General features: G+C 35.7%; 1 protein-coding gene across 1 annotated transcript; it reads right to left on the bottom strand.

Annotated features, from left to right (window-relative positions):
- Positions 1 to 1,119: 1,119 nt before the first annotated feature.
- lgi1a (leucine-rich, glioma inactivated 1a) lies at positions 1,120 to 11,768 on the bottom strand. The gene is made up of 8 exons (XM_065249872.2): positions 11,149 to 11,768; positions 10,913 to 10,984; positions 8,261 to 8,332; positions 8,067 to 8,138; positions 6,224 to 6,295; positions 5,975 to 6,144; positions 5,723 to 5,887; positions 1,120 to 2,756 (listed from the first exon to the last, which is right to left on the bottom strand). The coding sequence occupies exons 1-8, from the start codon at positions 11,334 to 11,336 to the stop codon at positions 1,939 to 1,941; spliced, it is 1,629 nt and encodes a 542-aa protein (XP_065105944.1). The 5' UTR covers positions 11,337 to 11,768; the 3' UTR covers positions 1,120 to 1,938.
- Positions 11,769 to 12,089: the final 321 nt, after the last annotated feature.

Below are 12,089 nucleotides of genomic sequence, written 5' to 3'. Positions count from 1 at the left end.
AGTCTTGACTAAATGGATATTTATCCAGTTTCTATTCCAGCACAAAATGCAAATAACCTAAACATTACTCTGCCTTAAGAAACTTGGAACAATATAGCACAGTATGTTGAGCAGATTGACAGAAAAGGCTCTCAACAAAAAGCTTATTGTTAATAAACGTTTTATTTCTCATTTAATATAAGCGTGTTTGTCACTGTAGGACTTTACTGGTTTTAATGTGTCAAGCATAATGTGTCGTAGCAGCAGTGAGCAGGTTATAATGATGTCTCCTTTTATGAAACACCTGATTCCACTCCTTCCAGAATGTTTGAAAGTTTCCTTTATTAACATACTAACAAGCTGATGAACTTTGTGTCATTTTAATATATTTTCTCTCATTTTCAGCTGTGCAAAATGAAATAAAATTAATATTTGATAAATGAACATTATTATTAACATTATCATTTTCAAAATGAAATGTCACAATAGAAAATAATGTATTACAGATCCTATCTGTAATGTTATTTGCTCTTTGTAAAAAAGTGACTATTTAAATGTAATGAGTTTAAATATAAAAAATGTATTTTAAGCACGAAATTATTTTGCCCACATAGGTGCCATGAGGGTCCCATATAAGTCAGATAACTATCTGATCACAGAAGTGACCAGGTGTAAAAGACTATAATGACTGCTGGAATGTTATTTTTTATTGTTAAATAATGTCAAATAAATATATATAAAAAAGGACATTCTGAAACTGTAATTTGTGCAATAGTAAGAAAATCGGCAAATAGTTAGGAATTATCTTTTTGAGTTCTTCATTTTATTCAGCTTCAGCCAAGAATTTTCCCATTCGGTACATCCCTAATGATAAATGTATTTTTAAAAGGATAGTTCACCCAAAAATGTTGTCAAACATTTACTCACTATCATGTTTTTACAAACCTTTGTTCTGATGACTGACTATTTTTCCCTATAGAATTTTCATTTTGGGTGAACTTTCCCTGTAAGAGATGCTAAATAATTGAACAAGATTCTAAATAATTGCTTGTCTCCTCCCAAACAGCTTACAAAAAGAAGAAAAAATCTAATCTTAGCGTTCATTCGCTGACAAACTGAGTTGACAATCAAAAACAACTAACATGATTAAGTCTTTATTTAATTCTAGTTCTGTTTTCACTAATAAAGTGTTGCCAAAAATGTAGGCATGAAACTGCAAGCACAACGTTATCCAACATAACAACATTCAATCTCTTTGTCTTCAAACTAATTTTTGTTGTTGAAAAAAATGGTTGTGTTGTACACATGTAAAAACTAACAGGCAATTCTGAAAATCAAAAGTAACACTACACACAAGTCAGAAAGTGTCTGTGTATTTAACATCTGCATATCAAATATCTACTAGCTGCCACATATAAATTTATAAGCTAACAGGGCAGAAAAAACTGATTCATAAACAGATTAGCATGTATTTTATAAAAGTATTTGCAGTAGTCACAAGTTAAAAATACAACAGAAATAAAAGAGTAAGAAATTTGATTTTAAAAAAAATGTACAGAACTTCAATACCTAATGATACCTAATAAACAGTACCATCATGCAAGTCTTCTTCATTAAGAGTCTTCATGCTATGATGTAATACAAGATTTGTATTTGTATGGACATTAATGCAATCCAGTAGTCTTTTATTGTTTTGTTATACATTTCATTTAAATCAGCCTAAGTAGTGCAGCAAATACCACCATAATGTAAATGTATTTTTCGCAATAAATACTGTGCATGCAGTATTAAGAACTGAATGGTTGAACTATGCTTGATTGTCATTACCGTAATGCCAAACATAGGCTTTGTTTTCTGTAAGTAAAATAGAATTTCTTGTTTCTTTCATTTGTTTAGGGGATACTATAATTATGAACATATTCATCACAGGAGTTATCAGTATCCTCATCAGCCCCCCAATCAGCTACTCAAGTCAAGGATAAGATGTTCATATATGCGTGTTTGCCCCTTAAAACTAGAGCCAATAAGAAGTTCCCTGCTGTCAATAAACACCAGAGAAAAAGCCCTGGGTGCTTGAATATTGAGTTCTTGAAAGGGAATGAATTGGCTTTTCTTTCCATCCCAGCGATAGACCCGAGTGAAGGCGTAATCGCTGCCCAGGATGGCGTACTGCCACTTCGCTATGGAGAATGGCTGAAAGACCATGGATCCACGAGAGGCCATGGTCTGGATCTCGCTGAACATGCCGCCATCCCATCTCATCACCTTAGAGTCACCAATGAAGCGTGTTAGACATATGTACAGCTCACTCTTCACAGTGAAATGTTTCACCGCGTACACGTCCTCCATCTCTGGAATGTCAGTACGCCGTTCGAACTGCTTGCCGCTTTTGTTCCACTGGTAAATGACCGGCCTTTGAGAGCTGCTGGACAAAATCAGATGAGGCTTCCCAGAGATCTCTAAATACTCCACATCCGTGTCCCTGTGCCAAGGATGCAAGGACTGATGAGAGTAAAAGCCATTTCCATTCCATTTGTAAACCGTTGTCGAGCCGGCTTTAGAGCTATCGGCGATGATAAAGAAAGACTCTCCGTCAATGTGGAAGATTTCCACATCATTTGGCTTTCTGATTTTCAAAATGTCTATGTCTTGGATTTTGATGAATTTGTTTGCCGCGACATCTCTCTTGAAGATGTGCGAACCACCAAACAGTTGGGCTACGATAATGAAGAGTTGACTATCAATGATTAGAGGTTTGCAGATAACGGAGGAGGTGCCTGTGGAGGACATTTGTACAGAATTATTATCATTCAAAAATGTCATCACATTATCATCGAAATCCTAAACAGAAAAAAAAACATTTGCTCAAACAAAACTTGTGTTGTAAATGGAACTACATTGGTATTATTTTACTTATACATAATTATCCATCTACTATTGGCATTCTGGTCAATATAAAGCAACACTATGTTACATTGGCTTACGGTTCCCACACGTGGTTGATAAGTGTAATTGTCTGTTACCAGTGTTGTAAATACTGTCATTGTACAGCCTTCTTGTGGGCAGGGCAAGACACATGAATTTGTTGACTAAGCTGCTGGAAGGGGTTGAAAGCAGAAATGGGCAGGCAATGGACGGGCCTGTGTGTTTCTACCCGAACACAAAACTTATGATGCGTTTACACCAGCCGCGGTAAAGGCGTCAAGCGCAAGTGATTTCAATGTTAAGTCAATGTGAAGACGCATTGACGCGTGTCTGGAGGTCTCGCGGAGCGAATGAGGCATTTAGCGCAACGCGGTAGACACAATTCCGCCTTATTCACGCGTATAGTTTGCGCGAATTAAGCGTCTGGCGTGGTGCGCACAAATGGTGCTTTTTGTGAATTTGCGTTTGACACAAATTTGCGGCTAACGCCCAAGTTGGAAAGTTTAAACTTTGACGGATTTTCGCGCCGTGTTAACCAATCAGGAACCTGCTTGCTGCTGTGGCGGCAGCCCCGCTGGAGTCACTCATTCAACATGAAGGAACGCTTGATAATGTCCGTGAGCAGTCACCCAGAGCTATACGACAAGTTCTTATTTCTATAGAGACAGGAATAAAAATGACCTTGCTTGGAAGAGTGTCAGTGAGGACATTGGGCAACCTAGTAAGTTGTAAATACACATTTCACTTTTGAGTCACGTGACGTTTATCGACCCGCGCCGTTTATTTTCCCCCTATAGACCAAATACAAACCGGTAACTCTCTTGATAAATGCACAATCAACATCAGCCATCTTGCAAACAGACAACCGCATAGCACTTGCCCCTCCCACAAGAAGCGGATTTCCCTCTGATACGCGTCAAATGCTTGCTTTTTCCACGCGTCTACTTTGCTCTATATGGGAGAATGCATTCTAACTGTTCAAGCGGCAAACTAGACACGATTTTGACGTCTCAAACGCGGCTGGTGTAAACGCAGCATTACAGAGTGGGGTTGTAGCCAGTAGGAGGCTGCTCAGGTTGCAGCGACACTAAAATTAATCCAGTTAAGAGTTAAGAAAAATTTTTGTAAAGCCCTATCTAAACAGAGATTACGAAAAATACATGGAAAATGCATGTGGAATCATTTGATTTTGGTTCATTCGCAATGCTAATGTTTTTCTGGAATCTGTTAGTTCATTTCCGCAGATGCCGTAAAGATCCCGTAAAGACATGTGATGTATTTAAAGTCCAGCACTTGATACATTTTTCCTGCAGCGTCTGAAGTTTGCTAAATATAATACTATAAAATATATTACATTATGTAATAAATTCACATATTAAAATGTGTATTCTCTACCTAAATTCTGCGTGTCAATGATTCAGACAACAGTCATTGAACCGCCCCCAAGATCTCAAAAGTCATCTTGATTGGGCAAGCGTGTGTTGTGCAGCTGGGAAGCATAGAGAGAGTTATATTTGCATCATATCTCTGGCTCGTGCATTGTTTTAATGCATGTGAGTTTTCGGTCTGAATAAACTCCATAATAAGATCATGACTGTTCTGTCATGCTAGTGAATGAGCTCAGCTGCAGCGCTGTTGTGAATGTTAATCTGCACTTTTGTCAAAGAGCTGAACGGTAGGTTGTTTTAGCAATGACACTCGTGTCTTTACTCCAGCATCTTGTTTTAGTCTTGTGTTTACACAGAATGCTTTCCGTGAATGTTATGCCAATGTTAATAGGTCCCCAGAACATTTATGGGACAAATTTGTGTTCACACAGAAGGCTTTCTGACAAGTTTACGGAAATATTCTGGGATCAAACTGCTGTGTGAATAGGGTTCAGTTAAAGTTAAGAAGTCTGTTTTACCACTGGCCGCTTCACTAACACTAGCTAGCTACGTTTTATTTGTTTGATAGCACTTTACAATTAGGTTAAGGTTTGTTAACATCAGTAAATGCATTAGCTAACATGAAGTAACAATGAGCAATATAGTTTCTCATCATTTATTAATCTTTGTTAATCTCAATAAAGTTATTCACGTTCAGAGTGAGTTAACTCACGTTAACAGATACAACTTTTGATTTATAAATGTATTAGTAAATGCTGAAATTAACAAGAACTAAGATGAATAAATGCTGCAGAAGTATTGTTCATTGTTAGTTCATGTTAGTTAATGCATTTACTGATGTTAACAAACCTTAACCTTATTGTAAAGTGTTACCAAATAAACAAACAAACAAAACATAGCTAGCTAGTGTTAGTGAAGCGGTCAGCATTAAACAGTTTGATCCCAAAAAATCAAATGCAACCTTATTGTAAAGCGTTAACGTTTGATTTAAACAATGACTGGACAAAATCTGATTTAATCTGACTATGTAAGGTCACACACTGTGCAGGACTGCAAATGCTATTTAAAAAAAAAGTTTACTTTAACGAACAGAATGAGACTGGACAATGGGACAGCATCATGCCAGACAACAGAGAGACTTGTTCTATGCACAGGAGACTTGTTTAGTTTCATTAATTCGTTCAATATGTTCAAAACATTAACATGCAATGTGTACACAAAAGCTGGGTTCAAATTATCCCTTTTTTATACTGAGAACTTATCAATACTTTTCAATACAGAATGTGTATTGGCTGCTTACAGTATTTCTTAACATCACTGTTCTCACTTATTGGACATACTTTACAGTATTATCTGTCACAGTGCATTCTGGGATTGTCTACATTGCCTTTGCAGTACATCAGTAGCCTAGTACTATCGAATTTGCTTACTTGTGATGTTATCGAAGTTTCTGAACTCCATTTGGACATGATCCCATTCCATAAAACTGCACTGGCCAATGAATGGCTGGGCGAATACCACATATTGGTCACCACCAAACGCAAACGCTTCGACTGAAATCGACTGAAATTCAAGAGACTTCAGCAAGGAAAAATCTGCAGAAACAAGCAGAAAATTATTAAGCATTGTGATTTTGTTTCATTTGCCAAAAATGTGGTTCGAAATGAATATTATTAACCGACCTGTTGTTATACAATCAAATGACTGTGACACAAGGTCATTGATTTTCTTGCCCTGGTAAGCTTCAGGGCCATTACAGTAGATCTGATCCACAGTTGCATTCGTAAGATACATCCAATCAACAAACCACTTTAATTTACAGTCACAGCTGAAGAGATTTCCTCTGAGATCCCTGGACAGACACATACAGTAGTTTGATGTGTTTTTAACATTAAGCTGCTCATATATCAATGACAGTTTTACATACATACACTTTAGTCAAAGCTTCCAATCCTTTGAAAAGATCTTTTGGTAGCGTCTCCAAATTATTGTAAGCCAGGCTTCTGCAAAAATGTTTAAAAAGAAGGTAAATACACAAGTTTTTACCAACATTTCATTAAACATGACCATTTAGTTTAAGGTCCCTTGGTTACAAAAATAACATTGTTTTTTATGAATCATGTGTTCCCAGGTTCTTTAGCTTAACTGCTAAAGCATTGTGCCAGCAACACTAACGTCAGTGCTTCGATTTCTTAAATGCAATAAAGTTGCTTTGGTAAAAAATATGATATTGAAATCTGTTAGTCTGATGCATACTGACAAGAATGGCAACAGCTGGCTAAAAAAGATGAGATCTGACCTGAGATCCATTTATCCAAATCTACTTACAGTGCACTCAAGGTACGTCTTATCATTTTGTGTGGTTGGGAATACAGTTTGTTGCTTTACATGTCATTCAGATAGTCTCTTCCAGTCAGCTGTTCTTGTCAAAAATAAGCAGCAATATAAAGCAGAATTGATTCCTCTTGATCCTCAGGTGGGTTTCAATAATGTTAAATGTATTATACAAGAAAAAGAAATCGGAATATTTTGCTTTCCTTATTAGGCCAGTAAAAAGAGACGGGAGACAGCGATCATGGATCAGCGCTACTGTATGTGAAGGGAGGTTTGGCAGCCGATCTGTGGTTAACTTGTATACATTTTAAACATTAACGTTAGCTCAGTCTAGTTTCTGATACACTTTAGGTTAGCTAATGGTTGTTTATTTAGCTTTTTATCAGAAATAAATTAATCTAAAAAGCCTCTATTGTTATTGATTCTTTACAGAAGTGTGCCGGAAGTTACGTTTGTTCCACGAAAGCTGTTTATGTTGTTACTGCTGAAATCGTCTATAGCTTAGTGGTAGAGCATTGGGTTAGCAGCGCAAAAGTTTCAAGGACTTTCCAGGTCCAATACCCTCAAATTCAAGGACTAAATGTGGGGACACATTTCACGTGAGAGCAAGGTTACATCGTGTTACCTTTTAAGATACATTGTTACCTTCTTAATACAACAGTTACATACGTAACCCGAGACGTTTTCATGTGTCAAACACAACTATGCAAAAAAACATTTTGGTATGAATCAACATTCGCATACAGAAGATATAAGCATTTAAAGCGAACAGTTTAGCACGTGTGCTTAAAAAGTCTAGAATTTTTATGATCTTATCCTGCACTACACAGGGAATAATATGGATTTGTTTCCAGAAAACTTCTTGCATAAAATAGATTCAACCACTTCAAATGACCTGTATCTATGTATAATGTATATTTTCAAAAACTTCTCAGGGCCTTGAATTTTTTCCCCCAGATTCACATACTTTCAAGGATTTCAAGGACCCGTGGGAACCCTGTATATGGGTAAGAACCCAGGGAACAGACGTACTGAAAAAATGTATACCTTGTAATGCACTGTAAGTCGCTTTGGATATGCATTTGTCTGCCAAATGCATAAATGTAAACAGTATAACGGCACTTTACAACTAAACTGAAAGCAACTTCATTACACCTGGTATATTCACATAACAAGCAAACCTTTCATGAAGAAATGTTCAATCATTGAGCAAAATATAATAACAAACCAGAGAGAAGAATTAATATTAAGCCAAAGTCTTGCACATGCGCATTTAAGCACATGGATAATTTAATAACAAGTACTAAACCGAGTTAAAGACGTCAAATATCTAGCTTGAAAACGGCCTTTTGATGCAATGCTTGATAACTTTCACTTGCAATTTTACATGAATACAGCCTAATGTTTGTTGACAGTATTGTATTCTCCTGAAATACTCACAAGTGAACTAAAGATTTGAGCCCTCTGAAGGCAAAAGGTGATATGGACTTAATTTGGTTGTTTTCAATGAATCTAAAGGAAAAACAAAAAACATTCAACTTGATATATCAGCAAGTCATTTAATTGAAGATGACTTATCTAATAAGCTGGTTTTCTATCATAAAATCATTGCCATATTGACAATAAACACTTACAGATATTCCAAATGAGGAAGTCCATGAAACGCATCTTCATTTACAGATTCGAATGTGTTTGCTGTGAAAAGACTAGAAGAAAAAGAAGAATTATTTAAGTTTAATTTAGCCTTATTATTTTTAAGTAAGTTTGATCCAATTTGATTTATACAGTGATTTTCTCAATTTACATCTCAACAGAGCTTAACAGAAATACATACTACAACATTTAATCGAATTTAAGGAAATTATTCTTTAAATGTAAAATTTATATGACATATATCCAGTGTTGGGGAAGTTACTTTAAAAAAGTAGTGTTTGCTCGTTACTCGTTACTTTTTAAAAAAGTAATTCATTACTTTACTTAGTTACCGGCTTTGGGAAGTAACTTTTTACGTTACTCGTTACTTTTACGTTACTTTTATGTTGCCTGTATTTGGAAAATATTTTGGAAACACACACAAACACACGAACACATAGTACATACACACAATACCCTGTTACTCAGGCATTTGATCTTGACATTGTTAAAATCTTGTCTTTTTTACATGTTTTAACACTGTACATTTAACTTAAAATATTTAATTGTGTACAAGAAAACAGCTCTTATGAATGAATTATTAGTAGCATGTTGTAGTGTCTCGGGAGATTGTGCTCATTGTTAAATAGCTTTGTGGCTATACTGCACTGGAGCGGCAGTTTAAAATATATACCCAGAATTCAGCGAACGTCAAGAACAAAAAAAAAACAATAAAGCCAAGACGCTGCACTGGAGCTGCAGTTTAAAAAATAAACCCAGAATTCAGCGAACGTCAAGAACAAGAAAAAAACAATAAGGCCAAGACGCGGGATTTAAATTACGTTACACGGACCATGTATAAATTTCAATGTTTCTGGACAGAAATACCAACTTTGTCTGGTATTAATAAGCTGCACATTGGAGTGCTGGCTGCTCCCCGCGGTGCTGAAGACGCGTGATGGCACATATACACAGATATCTACGTGCAATCTATTGGAAAGTGGAGGAGTCATTAGTTGGGTTAGTAAAATAACGAAATTACAGCTTTTAAATAGAAGAAAAAAAGTTTTTTTTGTAAAGAGATATATTTTTTAAGTTTAAAAGTGCAGAACTCTTCTCAAGGGGAAGAAAGCTATAGTTACGTGCAACCTATCGGAAAGCCCAGATGAGTTAGTTGGGTTAGTAAAATAATGAAATTATAGATTTAAGTACAAAATAGTATTTATATAAAGAGAAATATTGAAATAAAAAGTGCAGAACTCTTCTTAAGTGGAAGTAATAAAGTAAAATAACGAATAATAATTATATAGTAACGAATAATAGTTTCCAATAGGTTGCACGTAAATATCTGTGCTGCCACCAGTACTCCGTCCGAGCGCGTCTTCAGCACCGCGGCCAGCACTCCAATGCGCAGCTTATTAATACCAAACAAAGTGAACAAGTTGGTATTTCTGTGCAGAAACATTGAAATTTAAACATGGTCTGTGTAACATTGTGTAAATTCCGCGTCTCTGTCTGATTGTTGTGTCCGTTTTCTTGTTCTTGACGTTCGCTGAATTCTGGGTTTATATTTTAAACTGCCGCTTCAGTGCAGTATAGCCACAGAGCTATTTAACAAGCACGATCTTCTGAGATACTATGCTAAGACACAATTAATACAAAACGAAATTCACTTCAAACGGAGTGGGTAGACATGATTTTGACCACTTTATTAAGTTTGTTTTCGTAGAAACCTTTCTCTAAAGTGAATTTCGTTTTGTATTAATTGTATCTTAATTTCAATCAATGTTTTATCAACCAATTGCTTGAATTTAATAAATAAGAAATAAATAAAAGAAAACGATTTAGTTTTATATTTATGTTTAAAAAAATATTTCATTTAAACATAAATATGAAGCTGAATCGTTTTCTTTAATTTATTTCTTATTTATTAAAATCAGGAAATTGGTTGATAAAACATTGATTAAAATTAAGATGCCTCCATCCCTCAAAAGTTAGGGTAAGCTGCTTCTTGCTTGCCATGATTTCTTTGCAGACTGATACGAGCCTCTGTCGTGTGTGGACGTTGTGACTATTGCACAAGCGCAGATGGCAGTGTCGCTGTCAAATCTAACCAAAAGTAACGTTGCGCTGAATTGGAAAATGAACTACGTTACGTTACCAAATTTTCAGTAGTAACGCGTTACACTACTTTTTTCTCAAAAAAGTAGTTACGTTACTGTAACGCGTTACTTTGTAACGCGTTACACACAACACTGCATATATCACATGTACAACACTGTCAGTCTGTGTGTTTCAAAGATAGATATGAATGTTATTTTCATATGTGCATGCTTATGTGTAATATTTTGTGTATATGTTTATATGTAAGGTTTTTGTGTATATGTGTTATTATATTTATTGTAATTTTATTTAATGTCTTTTCACTTTTTTGACCTGGTAAGGTAGATTTAAAGGTGATTTAAAACTTGAAAGTCTCTGTCTGTCAGTCTCTTTGTGTGTTTGAGTTTCTCTCTGTTTTGTGTGTCTGTGAGTCTATCTGTTTGTGTGTCTGCGAGTCTCTCTGTCTGTTTGTGTGTCTGTGAGTCTCTCTGTTTGTGTGTCTGTCAGTCTCTCTGTCTGTTTGTGTGTCTGGTGATGTTCATGTGTCTTACAGAAGATGAAGAGCTGGTGTGTTGATAAAACTCTCTTTAGGGACTTCATTAAAACCAGACTTCACAAATGATCTGAAAAGAAAGACAGACAGAAACATAAATACAGAATGAAAGCGGCATATATATATATATATATATATATATATATATATATATATATATATATATATATATATATATATATATATATATATATATAATATAATATAATATAATATTATTATGATTAAGCTCACAGTGAGATAACATCTTGTGGAAAGCTCTTCGGTATTGATTCAGTATTGGCACATAAGGCGTTATCTTTACTGCAGGTACATGATGCGGGACAGCGCGTGTGTCTCCTCCTGCTCCCGTTAACCGAGATTAAAAAACACAGAAAACAGAACAATACAGTCCGCTTGACATCCATCTTTACCCAACCCATCGGTGGAGCGGTCCTGAGCTGCTGCTCTCAGCATTCAAATAAATATTGGGCTGAATTCACTTCTGGCCGATGCCTGTCACCGACAATCTTCCGATTTGAACTGTAATGATTCAATCCACGATGTCATCACGGAAATAAAAGATCTCCCTAACAAACCATAACGAGTTATTCATTAAAAAGAGTCGGACTGATGTTTTCTGCAAAAGCAGAATCCATTCTGACAGAAATGCAAACCATAATAAATCCAATAATGGGCGGGACTTGATGGACTGATTCTAGTTTGTAATTGGTCAGCTGCGAATGGTGAAAATAAAACTTTTTCTTTTTGAACTCTTTACTGAAAGCCTTTAACTCAGTGTCCATTAAACTGCCTCATGTTGTCAAAAAAATGTCCATTAGTTTGCGGATAAAGCTGCATATTGAGGCCATAGTCACGTGTATCTTAATACTTTTCACAGCAATGTTGAGCCTGGTCCAATCACACTCGCTTGCGATGACGGGGTGTGAATCTTTATCAAAGAGTTTGCTGAGGCGGGGTTTTGTTTGAATCTCAAGCACTAAAGCGTCAGACCACTCTACTTCTTATCCTACGAAAACGGTGGTGGGATGATTCTTAGTCTTTTTAAAAAAATACTTTAATAAATGTTGACGTTATATTAACTAAAATTAATATAAGATATGAAAGTGTTCATCATTAGTTCAATCAGGCTAACAAATATTGTATGGTATTTCTAGGTGTATCGCTTTTTATAG

The sequence above is a fragment of the Paramisgurnus dabryanus genome, chromosome 20 (assembly GCF_030506205.2).
Source record: "Paramisgurnus dabryanus chromosome 20, PD_genome_1.1, whole genome shotgun sequence".
Classification (NCBI taxonomy): domain Eukaryota; kingdom Metazoa; phylum Chordata; class Actinopteri; order Cypriniformes; family Cobitidae; genus Paramisgurnus; species Paramisgurnus dabryanus.
Note: the sequence above shows the minus strand (reverse complement) of the source record. Positions and strands in the feature narration are given on the sequence as shown.

Excerpts from the sequence above, each read along its gene's own strand:
- lgi1a (XM_065249872.2), bottom strand. The coding sequence starts at position 11,336 with ATGGGTTGGGTAAAGATGGATGTCAAGCGGACTGTATTGTTCTGTTTT. Across the intron at positions 10,985-11,148 it reads CCACAAGATGTTATCTCACT|ATCATTTGTGAAGTCTGGTT; the intron begins GTGAGCTTAATC and ends CTTTCTTTTCAG. Across the intron at positions 2,757-5,722 it reads AAACTTCGATAACATCACAA|GCACCTCCTCCGTTATCTGC; the intron begins GTAAGCAAATTC and ends TGTCCTCCACAG.